The 15634-nt window shown below is 43.8% G+C and overlaps 1 protein-coding gene across 2 annotated transcripts in view; it reads right to left on the reverse strand.

The window, feature by feature from the left end:
* The window catches only part of CELSR2 (cadherin EGF LAG seven-pass G-type receptor 2), a 121181-nt gene that overhangs the window by 18739 nt on the left and 86808 nt on the right, over positions 1–15634 (reverse strand). For both annotated transcript variants that reach the window (XM_081946665.1, XM_081946664.1), the window contains exons 18-28: positions 11564–11773; positions 9918–10101; positions 7218–7361; positions 6624–6807; positions 5145–5312; positions 4903–5029; positions 4383–4583; positions 3875–4049; positions 2716–2828; positions 1969–2048; positions 1424–1550 (exon numbers count right to left, since the gene is read on the reverse strand). In XM_081946665.1, the coding sequence (XP_081802791.1) occupies positions 1424–1550; positions 1969–2048; positions 2716–2828; positions 3875–4049; positions 4383–4583; positions 4903–5029; positions 5145–5312; positions 6624–6807; positions 7218–7361; positions 9918–10101; positions 11564–11773 (1713 nt within the window). The remainder of the gene's footprint in view (positions 1–1423; positions 1551–1968; positions 2049–2715; positions 2829–3874; positions 4050–4382; positions 4584–4902; positions 5030–5144; positions 5313–6623; positions 6808–7217; positions 7362–9917; positions 10102–11563; positions 11774–15634) is intronic.

The raw sequence follows: 15634 nt of genomic DNA on the forward strand, positions 1-15634 counted from the left end.
CACGCGAGGCGCTGGCCTGTCAGCTGGCGCACAAGTGGCATGCGCGCGCTGGCCAGCTGAGTTCACCTTTTTAAAAGCTATTTTTCGCCTTCCCCAGGCTCCAGAGGCTTTATAGGAGCCTGGAGAGGGCGAAAAGAGCCTCCCCCCCCCCCCCCCGAGGCTTCAGGGACCATCCCTGAAGCCTTTGGAATGTTTAAAACCACCCTCTGTGCAAACCGGAAGTGACTTCCAGGTTGCTCGGAGGGTCGTTTTAAGCGTTCCAAAGGCTTCAGGGACCGTCCGGAGGCTTCCCTGACACCTTTGGAGCGCTTAAAACCACCCTCCGAGCAAACTGGAAGTGACTTCCGGTTTGCTCGGAGGGTGGTTTTAAGCACTCCGAAGGCTTCAGGGACAGTCCCTGAAACCTCCGGGGGGTCGGGGAGGCTCTTTTCGCCCTCCCCAGGCTCCTATAAAGCCCCTGGAACCTGGGGAGGGCGAAAAAAGCATGTAAAAATGGGGGGGTCATGCGTTGTGCGCACATGCGCACTGGGGGGGTCACGCGTTGCATTATGGGTGCAGCATGCCCGCACTCAACCCCCCTGCGCTCCCCCCACTTGTGGCACGCGAGCCAAAAAAGGTTCGCCATCACTGCTCTAGAGGGTGGTGCTCATCTCTGTTTCAAAGCCGACGAGCCAGCACTATCCGAAGAAGTCTCTGTGGTCATGTGGCCGGCATGACTAAACACCGAAGGTGCATGGAATGCTGTTACCTTCCCATCAAAGGTGGTTCCTATTTTTCTACTTGCATTTTCACATGCTTTCAAACTGCTAGGTTGGCAGAATCTGGGACAAGTAACAGGAGCTCATTCCGTTACGCGATGCTAGGGATTCGAACCGCAGAACTGCCGACCTTTCTGATTGACAAGCTCAGTGTCTTAGCCACTGAGCCACCGCGTCCCTCGAGAATATAAGGACTGGTTTATTTAAAAGGTTTAAAACATGTGGTCCAAATGCTGTTTAAATTCTGTTTATGTTTCCCAGTACACGTCCAGAAACTGTTTCATCTTTTAAAAGATCCCAACCCATTGAAACAACTAGTTCTTCTTCCCTTGCTAATAGGAAAGCGCTTGACGTGTCTAATACAGGCTCATGATCAATAAAATCTGCATGCTCTCTGCTCCAATTGCCAAACAGTGGTCAATCACACTCAAAAAGCCACTTGAAATTCCCCCCCAAAAAAAATCAATTTTGGCCTGGTTCTTCAATTTCTATTACTGTATGAAATTGAGATAAACGAGTTCTTGGAGAAAAAGGAAAATGGTGGAAACAAAATTGAACTGAGGGAATTGATAACAGCTCAATAGTATTGAGCAAATGCTGACTGGCCTGGGAAGATTCCATTCCAATGTGTGCTATTGTGCTATGTCCTGATATATCCAAGTTACCTGGAAGCAGTTGAAGCCCACAAAGAGATAGTGGAAGAGGATGGCATCACTGTTGATAGACAGCAGAGCCAGCAACCAGGTGACACTCATGATCAGCAGAGAGATGAAGCCCGACCGTAGACCAGAGCTATAGTAGAGAGAGAAAGAGCACAGTCAGTGTGGGCTCTCCCACACAACAACCCCCAAGTCTCATGGGTAGAATATGAATAAGCTTGATTCTCTTGACTGATTCTGGGACATGGCCTCCATTGACTTTGCAATACTACCTAGTTTTGCACCTATATAGGACTGATCCCACAATTCCAACAAAAATATTGGAAGCATTGACTACTGGGATACATCAATGCTAAGTCAGAAAATGGAAAACAGGAGACAGAATAACTTAGTAGGGTAAAATAAGGTGGAGACAATAACAAAGGTGATAACTCAGAGGAAAGGCACGTAGGACCAACAAAGTAGAAATCACACTGCAGGGACATGGAAGAACAGTTAAAAGCTCATAATCATTGAAAAGGGTAGTTGTGCATGAACAATGCCAGACTCACACTGTCCCCTTCTTCTCAAAACCTTGCTGTTGAGCTGCACAAGTGGCCTTGGTGGCCAGGACATAGAGGAAGACGCTCATCTATAGAATGAAAGAGGGAAAAGTTTAATACTAAATTTCCCTAATAGTGCATCCTCCCAAATCTGAAATATTTTAAATACTGTCTCAATCCCTCTTTTCTTGGCAGTGCCCTTTCCTGGTTCTTGCAAAGATCAGCTCTTTTTTATCAGAGTCTTATACCTAGCACCAGCACTGATGATGTTACCTAGTTAAGGTAATGAAATGTCTGCAAAAAAACAAGCAAGCTCAGAGAGCACCAAGGACCCCTCAGTTTTATAACTGTTGTCTGACTGATTGGGAAACTCATGTAACCCATCATCTGAGGTTCCTGTTGGAGCAAGGGAAGATCTGCAATTCTGGGCAATGCTTCTCAGCCTTCCATTGCATCTTCAGTCAGTTGACCAAGAACATTGTTTTCCAAGTTATTCAGAGTATTTCAGATGGAAAAAGAAAACGGCAGAACTAGGCAGTCCTTGACACGCTGGATAAATAAAACTAAACCCTTGTGTGAAAGTAAAGTAAGTTGCCATGTCCATCCTTTAAAAAAAACCTCTCTTTTTATCATGCATTTATAATTTACACCCCATGTAAACCAGTAGTAGTCGTATGGAAGCAGGCAGCTGTTCCGATAATGTGAAATGTGGGTCTTTTGCCTTTCCTCCCCATATTCCTTTGCTTCTCTACTCACTGCAACAGCAAAAGCAATGGGACCAGCAAAGCTCCAGATCAGGGTATCATAGATGGAGAGCCAACAAAAGTCTGGGTTCCCATATCCTTCGGGATCCAGGCCCACAGCAAGTCCTAAAGAAAATACCACACAAAACAATCAATAAAGAGGAAACATAAGTCCTTAAACGTTTCATCTACTCTACAGCTAGAAGATTGCCGCTTAGACAGCAGGTTGGAATTGAACGAACTTTGACAGAACAGTATTAAGGTTTTGATTGTCACCTGTCCTGCATGGCATGGGTCTAGACTACTTGAGCAACAGTCTGACCCAGATGGGACTGGTCCACCCCACCCATGCCAGCAGGGGGCATCTCCTCCCTGAGGTGAGGTTGGCTCCCACCCTCCTGACCTTTTGTAAGAGCTTTAAGGCCTGGTCCTGCCCGATGGCTCTCCTAATGGAAGACCTTCACTCTGGAGGTGGTGGACTAATCCTATTCCGCCTCCCCCATGTACCTGGCTCCCTCCTTTGCCATCTTTTGTTCATGATTTTATCTGCTTTATTATTTTATAATTGATTGTTTTAATGTTTTTATGTTGTATGCCGCCCAAAGTCATTGGGCATACAATGGGCAGCAAATAAATTTCAAGATAAATAAATACATAAAAATCCTGCTTGAATTGATTCAGTTACCTGTTATAAGGCTAGCAGAGGAAGGAACCATTTTATTTTAATAAAATAAGCTATTTTCTTTTTAATAAAACTACCTGATAATCTGCCGTTGTCCGGGTATTTATTCATAAGGGGGGGGGGGGGGGGATGTCCAGATTAAACATAATTTCTAATGTTGGATTTTTCCCTTTACCAGAGGGAGCCCCCTTGTGGAGTACTGTGAAGCCGTTACCATGGCAACTCCCTTGAGCTGTACAGTAGAAGCCATTTTATGGCAGTACAACGGGCTATATCGTAACAGAACACCCCCCCCAGGGGTCTTAGGGGTGTCTTACCCCCACAGTATTTGTTTCCAGAGAGTAAGTCATCTGTGTACTAAGTTTGGTTGAAATTACACACACACACAGAGCCATTTTTATATATATAGATAAGATTCACAAAGAGTATAATGGCCTCAGAAGGGCCATGGCCATATGCCAGATTATATGAAGTTTAGTGCGGGCCTCACCAGTGATGAATGCTGGCACACCCCATCCGACCATATAATAGAAGCGCATCGGGCCATAGTTGATGTCTCGCACTTCACTCAGCATGCGGTAAATATGCAATGCTTCTAGCAATGCCCAGGCAAAGGCACACATGTACAGAAAGTGCAACAGGATGGCAATGACGGTACAGGCAAACTATCATGGAAAGAGACAAAAGAGCAGGATTAGAAACCTGTTCCAAATGTACACAAAACACGAAATGTAACGAAACATTTCACTATATATTCAGAATTCAATTAGGATATTTTCCTCTCTTTGATTCACATTTCCAGGAGCCCCTGCTATTAATTTAAGGCAGTTTTCTTGGCTCTCAAAGGCACCCAAACAAAGAAGGATGCGCGGATGCCAGATAACCCTGTGTGGTTTGTTGGGGAGGAGTGGGATGCCTGACTATTCATTAGTATTAGATAGCAATTATTGTATTGATACTTAGTTTTTTTTTCCTCTACCATGCGTACAGATGCTTACTGGCAGATCAGCCTGGTTGATGCCCAGTAGGAAGACGAGTTCAGAAAAAAATAGCGCAATCACTAGGTTCTTGCGGATGCTTTGTTGATTGGATCGCAGAGTTCGCAATCCAGCCAGGAAGAAGAAAGTAAGCAGGAGGCTGCCCAGTGTCACAGCAATGGAGATATATGTGATCGTCTTCAGGGGTAGGATCTCACCATTCTGGGAGGAACAGAGAATTTATTAATGGATACCCATGCATCTTATTATTTGGTCTGCCTAAAAGCAAGAGCAATTTGATAGTAGAATCAATTATTTCCCTTTACTAAATGTGTTCAAACAGAGGCTAGATAGCTATTTGTTTTGAGCTCCAGCAGTGAGTAGGAGGAGTACTTGATGGCCCAAATAGCTGTTCTCAACCCTATGAGTCTATCATCCTTAAGGAGCCAAAACCTAACTTCTGCTACTATGTTATGCTCCCTTCAGAATTCTCCCTTGCCTTATTCTCCTATCCTCAAAGTAGAGTCTTTATTTTTCTTACCTCTCTGCGGGAAATGTCCATCAGCACAGCAAAGCTTGTCATATGATTACACTGGCAGTTGACATGGGTTTCATTCCTGAAGACAACCTCACAGCCTTTAGCTGACCAGCCACCAGTCCCACTGACCCTGAAAAATAGCAGAGTCAGCCCGAGGAATCCTGCCCCCCATCCCAATATCTATTGTTCCCTCCCTGTTCATTCTATGGCAGTCCTAGCCATTTTGCCTGGGAAATAGATCTCACAAGATGGAGTGGTTCCAGAAGACACAAATAGGCTTGGTCCGCTCCTCAGTTTCCAACATCCGAAACTGCACAGTGATGGGTTTCTCAAGGGCCCGTTGCATCAATGCGTCGTTGTCATGGATGCTGATGCTCACCACTGGGGTATTGATGATAGGACGCTTGGGGACTCTGTGGTGACAACAGGGCATTTATTTAGTCATACATTCATCCATCCATTTATTCAATTTCTATAGCTGCTCAACTCAGCCAAGTGACTCTAAGCGGCTTACAATTCTAAAATTATAAAACAATTAAAAAGCATTAAAACAATAAAAACATCCACAAAGTAAGTACAAACAGCAGCCGTGATTGTTAATCAACTTATGGTAAAGCCAAATGAAACACGTAAATCAATAAAATATATTTACTTAAATCACTGTTTCCCTTCTGTAAGGCTGCATTCTGCTTACCATTAACCCCACCCCCTCCCCATTTAGTGCTTTCAGACATTTGCTAGGCCTTCAAAAATAAAACAAAATCTCTTTCAAATCAAACTTGGCTCCCGGAAATTTAATGACGAGATCGATAGCTTTCTTTTTTTTAGCAACATTACAGACGGAGCTTTGCAATTGCTTCAGGGGATATTTTTTTAACTTCCCAATTTTGGGTTTTCACATCCAAGTAAGTACTAGCCAGAATATGCCCTGCTTAGTTTCTAAACCGAGACAGTCAGCCAGCTAAATAACAACAACCATTTTGTGGCTCAGACAACCATGAAGCTATTGGAGTTTCAACAACCCTTTCAATGAACAACATGGAGAACCCCAAAGAAGATTTGCAATAAAACACAAACATTATCTAAACATTTCTACCCCCCTCTACTAATGTTGTGGCCCACCAGTGGTCAGCAGAGCTGGCAGCAGATTTGGACAGTTAGGAGGTTGGGGAGGAACATGGGTCAGTCCTGGAATCTGGGGAAGGCTCTGACGAGTGCCCAGTGTTGGAGGCAGATATGGGGCCAGGGCCGTCTGACAGTTATCAGCTGCCTTTGGAGTCAGACATCAGTGAGGCAGATGAAGAGCTGGAGTCTGTTCCCAGTGTGCACATGCGCAGAGGTGCCATACAAAGGGAACAGCTAAGGAACAAGGATCGACTTGGGAGTAAGGCCTCAAGTGGACGGTAAATGGCCCCTTCCATAGGGAATGAAAGGGGAGTGAAAGGGGAGGGGGTGTTTGCAGGAGACAATTAATTCATTCCTGCATTCTTGCCAAGTGGCATCTAAAAGATATCGGCCTGGCCACTCTCCAAGCCTGGCGAAGGTCGGTAACTGTGAACTATCTTGAAAGACTGTGGGAGAGGAAAGACTTTGCTGGAGAGGAATTCACTGTAAATTAAATACAAGGAGTTTACCGGGACGAAGACTCGGCTTCGTGCTGCTGGGGAAGCCTAGGTCAGAACAACTAATACATCCGTGTATTGAGATGCAATGCGGGACATTACCTTAGACTCCTTTTATCTGTGTCATACTGCTCTGGAAGCAGACTTGCCAAGTTGCGGTAGATGATGACACTGGCAATGGCCTGGCCCTCACTTAGATCTGGATGTCTCTTCTGCCTTGTCATAAGGGCATGTTCTTCTTCTTCATTGGCGCCTGGCAAATGTTTGGCACTGGCCACAGAAGATTCTGAAAAATGAACATGAAACATGGAGCCACATTTTATTTTGCTAGAGCAACAGGATAAACAAGATTTCACTAATGTTTATTTCCAATATTTGTAGTCTGCTTGTTTGGGGAAACAAAAAAGCAGCCAACATTTTTCAGGAGATGTGGAGATTTTTAACGAAAAGATTGGGCAACAATTTGTTCAAGATGGTATACAGTCTCCTGCCGTGCAATCTTGTGCATTCTGACATAGTCAGGGTATTATAAACGATATATGTGATAAATGCTTCTTCTACCGCTCATGCCCCAGATAAAAGAGCCTGGGCAGTAAAGAAAACTGGTTGTATTGCCAAAGAGGGATTGTATCAATCGATTCCTCTTCCTCGTCTCTTTTACAATACCAGGAATTTTCACCCACACCCAAAACTCACGTTTGCCTTCTGGAGCCTTGAATACACTTTCAGGCAGGATGACAGTAGTTTCTATGTTGGGTGGTTTCTCCCCACGGAGTGTCTCATAGTGGGGCAGTTTGGCACCAGCAAAGTTCATTTTCTCTAGCCTCACCACCGAAATAACTGCCAACAGAGAGATAGAGACACACACACGAGGCATGAGGCATCAAGCCAACTGAATGGTAGTGTCCAGCTGGATTATTTTACTTATAACTCTTTCACTCAGACCTGGATGTTCTTGAGTGAGCATTTATGTACCTTTCATTTATCTCCACATACTGTCATAAATCCTAACTCTACTGTATGTCCAGACCAAAGCAACAGACGAACACATTAACTTTCAAACCATCTCATAATGGCAAAAATAAAACATTATTTCCAGAATATGCCCACTCATCATCAATTGGTATAATGAAATATTTTTTGCACAAAGCAGGGAAGGATACTCATAATAACTAATGTTGTTGTTGTTGTTGCTCAATGACTATGTTAAATAAATTTGTGGAGGAATCACAAAGTTATATTATGCAATGCCACCACACCAGTATACCTAGTGCAGGGGTCAGCAAACTGCGGCTCTGGAGCCGCAAGTGGCTCTTTCCTCCCTCTGCTGCGGCTCCGTCATCGTTCGGCGCCACAATTTTGAGAGGAGCTTCTGGTGGGGGGGGGGTAGAGAAGCACAGTGCGCCAGGAGAAGACTCTATGGCAAGGGGAGGGTTTTCCAGTTGTCTCCATAATTGATAGGGCTTTCGGTTAGAGGAAAAAGTACGCCGCGCTAGGAGGAGACTCTATGGTGCGGGAACTGAACTTCCGCTCAGCTCCAGAATTGAACAGGGGGCTTCTGGTTAGGACCTTTGTGGCTCCCGGTGTTTTCTTTTCTGTGGGAAATGGGTCCAAATGGCTCTTTGAATGTTTACGTTTGCCGACCCCTGCCCTAGTGCTATTCCTGGAGGTGCGATATTTGACAGTAAGGCTAACACCGACTTACAACCCACTTAGGCTCACTTAGCCATGCTAATATACTTTGTGAATGAGGGGAATATTCTAGACCAGGGCTGTCAAACTCAAGGCCTAGGGGCTGGATGTGGCACATGGGTGCTTAGATCTGGCCAGCAGGGCTGCCCTGGAAACAGCGAAGGACTGGCCTGCGGTGACTATGCCAGTGAAAATGGAGCATGGGAGCCCCTTTTCACTGGCAGAGCGCTCGGACCCTACCAGCACCCCCGACATGAGTGACGTTGAGCTGGCCATCCCCACCCTGGCCCCTCAAAGTCAAACACAACCCTTATGTGTCCCTCAATGAAACCGAGTTTGACATCCCTGTTCTAATTAACTAAATAAAACTAAGAAACCTCATTTCAGCTCTCTATCATTAATTTGCAGGTAATATCCTAGGCATATCTTGGATTTATTGGACATTTATGGGGATATCATAGGAAAAGAGTTATAATGCCTGTTTTAAAAAACATGATAGTTCAATATCATGTTTGATATTTAGTTAAATAATCAATTTAAATGCTTTTGATAAATACATTTGTATTTCTACCACAACTCCTTAATCAAGGTAACATTTAGAGTAAATTATTGTTGATGATTCAAATATATGGCCTTATAGAAACTGGTAGCAAGCATCATTTTAAAAGAAATAGTCTCTTATTCCCAAATTTACAAGAAAATACCTTTTCCAAGATGGAGCCTACAACAAAACACACAGGGGTGCTTCAGCTGTATATAAACACAAAATACCACTTTCGTTGAATGGATTGTAATCCCATTGTCCAGCTTGGAAAACAGCCGTTCACTTAACATCTTTCCAGTTTCAACCCCGAGACTTCCTGAGGAGGGGAATGGTCCAAGGTACCTACTTGTGGCTTGACCATTAGTGATCCCTCTACCAAAGCACCTGGTTGTGATTCTGAAAGAAGTGCCTTTGCCCAGTATCAATGGGGATGGAAAGATTCCCCTTGTTGGGATTGAAGTGCTGATATGCAAAGTGATATGCATATTGTGCAAGATTGTCCATGACATGCATTATTTGGTCTCTTAGAAGATCTGCATGAAGCAACGCCAGGGGAGAGTGCCTGGATAGCTAAATTGGACATGCAGTTTTGAGGCCGCTGCCATACCCCAATAGAAGTGTTACTATAATTATGGGACCATGTATATATACTTACTTCTCTTCTGTCATGTTTTCATCATACACTAAATAATAATAATAATCAACTCTTTCATTTATCATTGTTGTTATTCACATGCAGATTAATGTACTGTAAGTACAGTGGTACCTTGGTATCCATCCTTAATTAATTTGGGGAGGAGTGATGAGCAGCAAAAATGATGAGTACCAAACAAATTTTTCCCATAAGAAATAATGTAATGAGTCACAAGGCAGATGAGACCAACAAGTACTAGCTTGTGCATTGAGTACCAAACAAACAATGAGTATTGGGGGGGGGGATTCTTGTCAAAATGTGTTTACCAAATTTGATGAGTTTCAAAGTAATTGAGTACCAAGTACCAAGGTACTCAACTGCTTTGAAACTCATCAAATTTGGTACTCAACACATTTTGACAAGAATTTTGAGAACCAAGGTACTCCACTGTATAATTATCTAAAAGGCATAGAATTGAGACAACTACTATTTTGCTAATTAGGAGACATTAATATTATTCTCTCACCAATGTTGGGTGTGATGATGGTAAATGGGTTCAAGTACGTCTTGCGCATGTTCTGGGCCAGAGTGCTTGCATAGTCCTCAAAGTGTCTGAGCAGCTGTGCTGTGCCACCTTCTGTCTGTTGGATCAGTTCCCAATGATGCTTGTTGCTGTTGTCCAGTAAAGCACTGCCTACCTTAAGCAAATTCTGTAGGACACAAAAAAGAACATGAGACAGCTAGAAGTAGCTTCTGATAACAAATATAAAGAAATAGCTTGCTTCAAGGGGCAAGACTGGTATCCAGGAAGGCCAAAAAAAAGTTACAGGAACCTATGGCAAAATAATATTCATTGCTGGTATTTCTTGCAAGAAACATTTGTTTACAATATGCTGTGCCTTTTAGCGAACCACGTTTATTAAGAAAATAATCTTCACTGGAAAACTAACTTGTGCTTTGGATTTATATAGATTATACTGTAGCATTTATTTTTATTGTTTTTATTTCTATTTAAAACACCTGTAGATAAAATTTTAATCATTTAGGATGAAGCCTAACTTGCCAATCATCCCATCCACAATGCTCAGCTGAACTAAATACAATACAAAACAATGCAATACAATAGCAGAGTTGAAAGGGACCTTGGAGGTCTTCTAGTACAACCCCCTGTCTAGACAGGAAACCCTATACCGTTTCAGACAAATGGCTATCCAACATCTTCTTAAAGACTTCCAGTGTTGGGGCATTCACAACTTCTGGAGGCAAGCTGTTCCACTGATTCATTGTTCTCACTGTCAGGAAGTTTCTCCTCAGTTCTAAGTTGCTTCTCTCCTTGATTAGTTTCCTCCCATTGCTTCTTGTTCTACCCTCAGGTGCCTTGGAGAATAGTTTGACTCCCTCTTCTTTGTGGCAACCCCTGAGATATTGGAACAATGCTATCATATCTCCCCTAGTCCTTCTTTCTCTTAAGCTAAACATACCCAGTTCCTGCAACCGTTCTTCATATGTTTTAGTCTCCAGTCTCCTAATCATCTTTATTGCTCTTCTCTGCACCCTTTCTAGAGTCTCCACATCTTTTCTCCATCGTGGTGACCAAAACTGAATGCAGTATTCCAAGTGTGGCCTTACCAAGGCATTATAAAGTGGTATTAACACTTCACATGATCTTGATTCTATCCCTCTGTTTATGCAGCCTAGAACTGTGTTGGCTTTTTTGGCAGACTTAAATAGATCTGTTCTTCTCTTAAGCTATCAGTGAAAGCACCAAATAATTTTTTTCTCTTAAAACAGCGGTGTCAATCTCGTGACCCATGGGCTAGATACGTCACACGCTTCTAGCCCCATTCACCCCCGGTTTAGCGAAGAGGAAAAAAGGCGTGATACATCACGTGATGATGTGGCAATGCGAGTTTGACACCCCTTTTTGAAGAGATGCAACAGAATATATGCCAGTTCTCTTCCACTAAGTCATGAAGTGCTCTACATATTCCCATGCTCTAAAGAGTAGACCAACCTAGTATCATCAGATCAAATCAACATCTGGTATCATCAAAGATTTTCTTTGGTTTTCTTTGATGATACCAGATGTTATCAAACTTGCTTGCCTGCTTTAAAAAGTGTGTGCTGCTCACAAGAGTTTTATTTTATCTAAACCTAAGCCGATGGGCTTACCTCAGTGAAGTGAACATCCTGGGTAGCAGCCAAGCCAAAGCCTTCTTGGTTGCTTTCATGCTTCAGAAGTTGAGCTAAGAGCTGAAAAGCCACTTTGACATCACTGCCAAAGAAGCTCTCGGTGTTTTGTGTAGCGTTGCGAAGCTGGAGAGCTACCCGCTGAGACTGCTCTGTATCCAAAAATGATTCATTTCGCAGCAATTTTTCTGCCTGTTACACAGGAAAGATTAAGATATTTTTCAAAGGTGCTTCAACAAAACAATGTAAATTAACCAAACATAGATTCTACAGGACAATTTTTTTCAGAAGTTTTGCTTTCTGAATTTTTTTTGGTGATAATGATAGACCCCTTCAAACTGAACATGAATATAATTTCAGGATGACTGTATCACGTAGGAATCTTGAGAAATATTTTTAATTTCTCTTTTAATTATTATGTTTTTAGTTGCATAATGTTTCTGACATGCTGCATGAATTCAACAGGGCTTAAAATTTTGTTGCTGAATTTCATTTGTAGTCAGTGTCTGATGCAACCTGTGGCAATGTCCAACAGTTGTCAGTCACCATTGATGGGTTCCAGTTGCCCTGATACCACTTTTCCATTGTGGCAATGTCGTGTAAAACTTTTTGCTACGTTCATCATTGACAGATTTTCAGGATAAAAGCCCAAGCATGAATGCAGAAAATGCATCTCCAGGCACATGTTGCACTTCGTAATCTTATATGTTGTAAGAAATTTGTCAAGCAACTGAATGTAGTTTGATGCTCTATAGTTGCCAAGAAAATTTTCAACTACATCCTTGAATGCTTTCCAGATGATTTTCTCTGGCTCTATTAACAGATCTCTGAACTGCTTGTCATTGGTGATATATCTGATCTGTAGACCAACAAAAACGCCTTCCTTAAACTTGGCATCAGTTATTCTTGAAAACATCTTTCAAAAACTCTCACCTTCCTTGTTCATTGCTTACACATATGATTTCATTAGTCTGGGTTTTATGTGATGCGGAGGAAAAAATATATCTGTCAGATCCACAAGTAGTTTGTGCGCTATGCCTGTTTCTTGTGCGCCTGGTGAGCAGCCTCCAATGCCTGGCGGGTCATGGGCCAAATTTGGAGAAGCTGGTCATTCCACTCGGAGAGGGACAAAATTTACGGTTTTTCTCGAGGCAACTCAGGAATTGGTACAAAGTCCTGTCCAAACACAACTCTAAAAGGGGTCAAGCCGGTACTGCTGTGCACCGAGTTGTTGTATGCCACCTCAGCATGTGGTAACAGTTCAGCCCAGTTATCTTGTTGACAATTGATGAAACACCGGAGGTACTGTTCCAAAACAGAATTAGTCCATTCACAAGCCCCGTTAGTCTGAGGATAGTGGGTGGAGCTTAGGCCCTGGGCAGAGCCAATTAGCTTCAAAAACTCCTTCCAGAAGAGGGAAGTGAACTGAACCCCCCTATCCAAAATTATGCATTCAGGTACTCCATGTAACTGGTATACATGTGAAATAAACAACTTAGCTAACGATTTAGCTGATGGGATTTTGGAACAGGGTACAAAATGAACGTTTGGAAAACAGGTCAGTAATTACCCAAATCACAGTGGTTCCTAAACTCTCTGGCAATTTGACAATGAAGTTCATCGATATCTCTTTCCATGGAGCCTCAGGGCGGGCCACACTTTGGAGAAAGCTCTGGGGTTTTCCCAGTGGGCGTTTTGCAGCAGCACAAACGGGGCAACTGGCTATGTAGGACTCAATGTCTTTTTTCAGTGAAGGCCACCAAAATAGTCTCTTAACCAGATGTAAAGTCTTTACAAATCCAAAATGGCCTGCCATTCTCGAATTGCGGGCCCGTTGAAGAACAATAGTTTTCAGGTCCGCAGGAACATATAATTTAGCTCCTACCCAAGCCAGTCCATCCTTCATAGTGCATTTGTTTGAATGTTCCTTGAACCAGTCATCGGATTCAATGCCCTCCTTGAGTTTGCACATGAGGTCAGTTGTGACCTCTAAATTCGAAATGTCTTGGCTTCTAGTAATCACCGGGGCAGCTAGACTTTTTGCTGGGATGACTGGGTGAACTATGCTCAGCTTAGAGCTGTTGTATTGGGGAAGACGAGACAAAGCATCAACCATGAAATTCTTCCCCCCTGGAATGTACTTGAGGGTAAAGTTGAAACGGTTGAAATGTTGCGTCCAACGCATCTGTTTAGGACATAGTTTAAATGGGGTCTTCAAAGCTTCCAAATTTTTATGATAAGTCCATACTTCAAAAGGGTGTTTCGCCCCTTCTAGGAAATGTCGCCAGGTCATCAAAGCCCATCTGACCACAAAACCTTCCTTTTCCCATATAGCCCATCGTCTCTCCGTCTCTGTCAGTTTGCGAGAGGTGTGAGCGCATGGCTGCAATTTTCCATCAGCGTTTGTTTGAAGTAATACTGCCCCCACCGCCACATCACTGGCATCAGCTTGAATGATAAATGGTGCCTCCATATCTGGGTGTTTCAAAACAGATTCAGCTGCAAAGAGTCGCTTTAATTTCTTGAAAGCAGTTTGACACTCCATAGAAAATTCCAAAGGAAGGCTTACCCGGTCTAAGTTTGGCCTCCCCTTTTGACTTTAGGAGATTTGTAATGGGCAGAGCAATGCTGGCGAACGAGGTGATAAATTGACAATAAAAATTTGCAAATCCCAGAGGATTTTTCACTGAAAACATCCTTTAGGTCCCAATATTCCTTTGGAATTTTCTCCCCCCTGTCAATCTTTTCCTGCACCGTGGCCGCTAGTTTAGGTTCAGTGTTGGTAATATTGGAAACCCTGCCATCTCCTACAGGGGTGAGACCAAAACTCCCACTTTACAAACTCTCCTGTACTAAAACTTCCCCTCCCAAATAACAGGGCCCCCTCCCTATTTCAATGGCAGCCGAAAGCAAATAGCAAAACAGAGGCTGACACCAGGTCCCAAAATTCGTGGAGGGCTAGCTGAATGGCCCGAAGCTCCAGCCAGTTGATGCTGTTCCGGAGGGCAGTCCAGCGTCCCTGTGCCACCCGGCCCAAGGCGTGAGCTCCCCAGCCGAATAGACTCACATCCGTCGTTAGTATGATGCGGTCTGGCTCCCTGAAGGGGCATCCCTTGAGTAGTTTGGATGATGTCCACTATCGTAGCGATCGTAGACCTTGGGTGGCAATGTAACCCTGGTCTGCGAGTGGCTGGTGTGGGCCCTCTGGAAGGGGAGCAGGAACCATTGAAGCGGGTGCCCGTGGAATCGTGCCCAGGGAACTATGTCTACACATGACACCATTTTCCCGAGAAGTTGGGAAAGAACTGCTAGTGGTAACGACCTCTGTCATAGCACTTGACTCACCAGGGTCTGCAGGCTCTGACATCTCTTCTTCAATAATGATACCTCGCACAACTCTGAGTTGATGAGAGTCCCGAGGTGCAATAAGGACCTGGTCAGGTGCAGATAGCTTTTCGGAAAGTTCAGAACGAATCCCTGGCACTGCAGAGTGTCGATTGTAGCTTGTAGGTCCTGGTTTGCCTGGACCCGGAATGTTGACAGTATCAAGATGTCATCTAAATAGCAATTGACTCTTATGGGCATCGATCAAAGAGACACGGCTATTACCACCAGCAACTTTGTGAAGGTTCACGGGACCGAAGAAAGGCCGAATGGCAGTGCCCGGTACTGGAAGTGGTGCCCGGCAAATTGGAATCTTATGAATCTTCGGTGTGTCGGATGTGTTGGCATATGGAGGTATGCCTCCTTGATGTCAACGGAGGTCATCAGGTCGCCTTGGCGAATGCAAGTCAGGATGCTTTTTAGAGATTGCATCTTGAACCTCTAATACTTGAGGTATAAGTTGAGCCGTTTCAAATCTAGGATTGCCCGCCATCCTCCCGAGTTTTTGGGGACTAGGAATAGTATTGAATAGAAGCCAAGTCGTACTTGCCAGTGTGGTACACTTTCTATGGCACTGATTGACAACAGATGTTGGATCTTGGTGTCCATTAGACGACGTTTTATTTGACACCTGGGTATGGGGCACCTGATGAAATGCCTCAGGGGAAT

The sequence above is a fragment of the Natrix helvetica genome, assembly GCF_964273705.1.
Source record: "Natrix helvetica genome assembly, chromosome: 3".
In the NCBI taxonomy this organism is placed as follows: Eukaryota; Metazoa; Chordata; class Lepidosauria; order Squamata; family Natricidae; genus Natrix; species Natrix helvetica.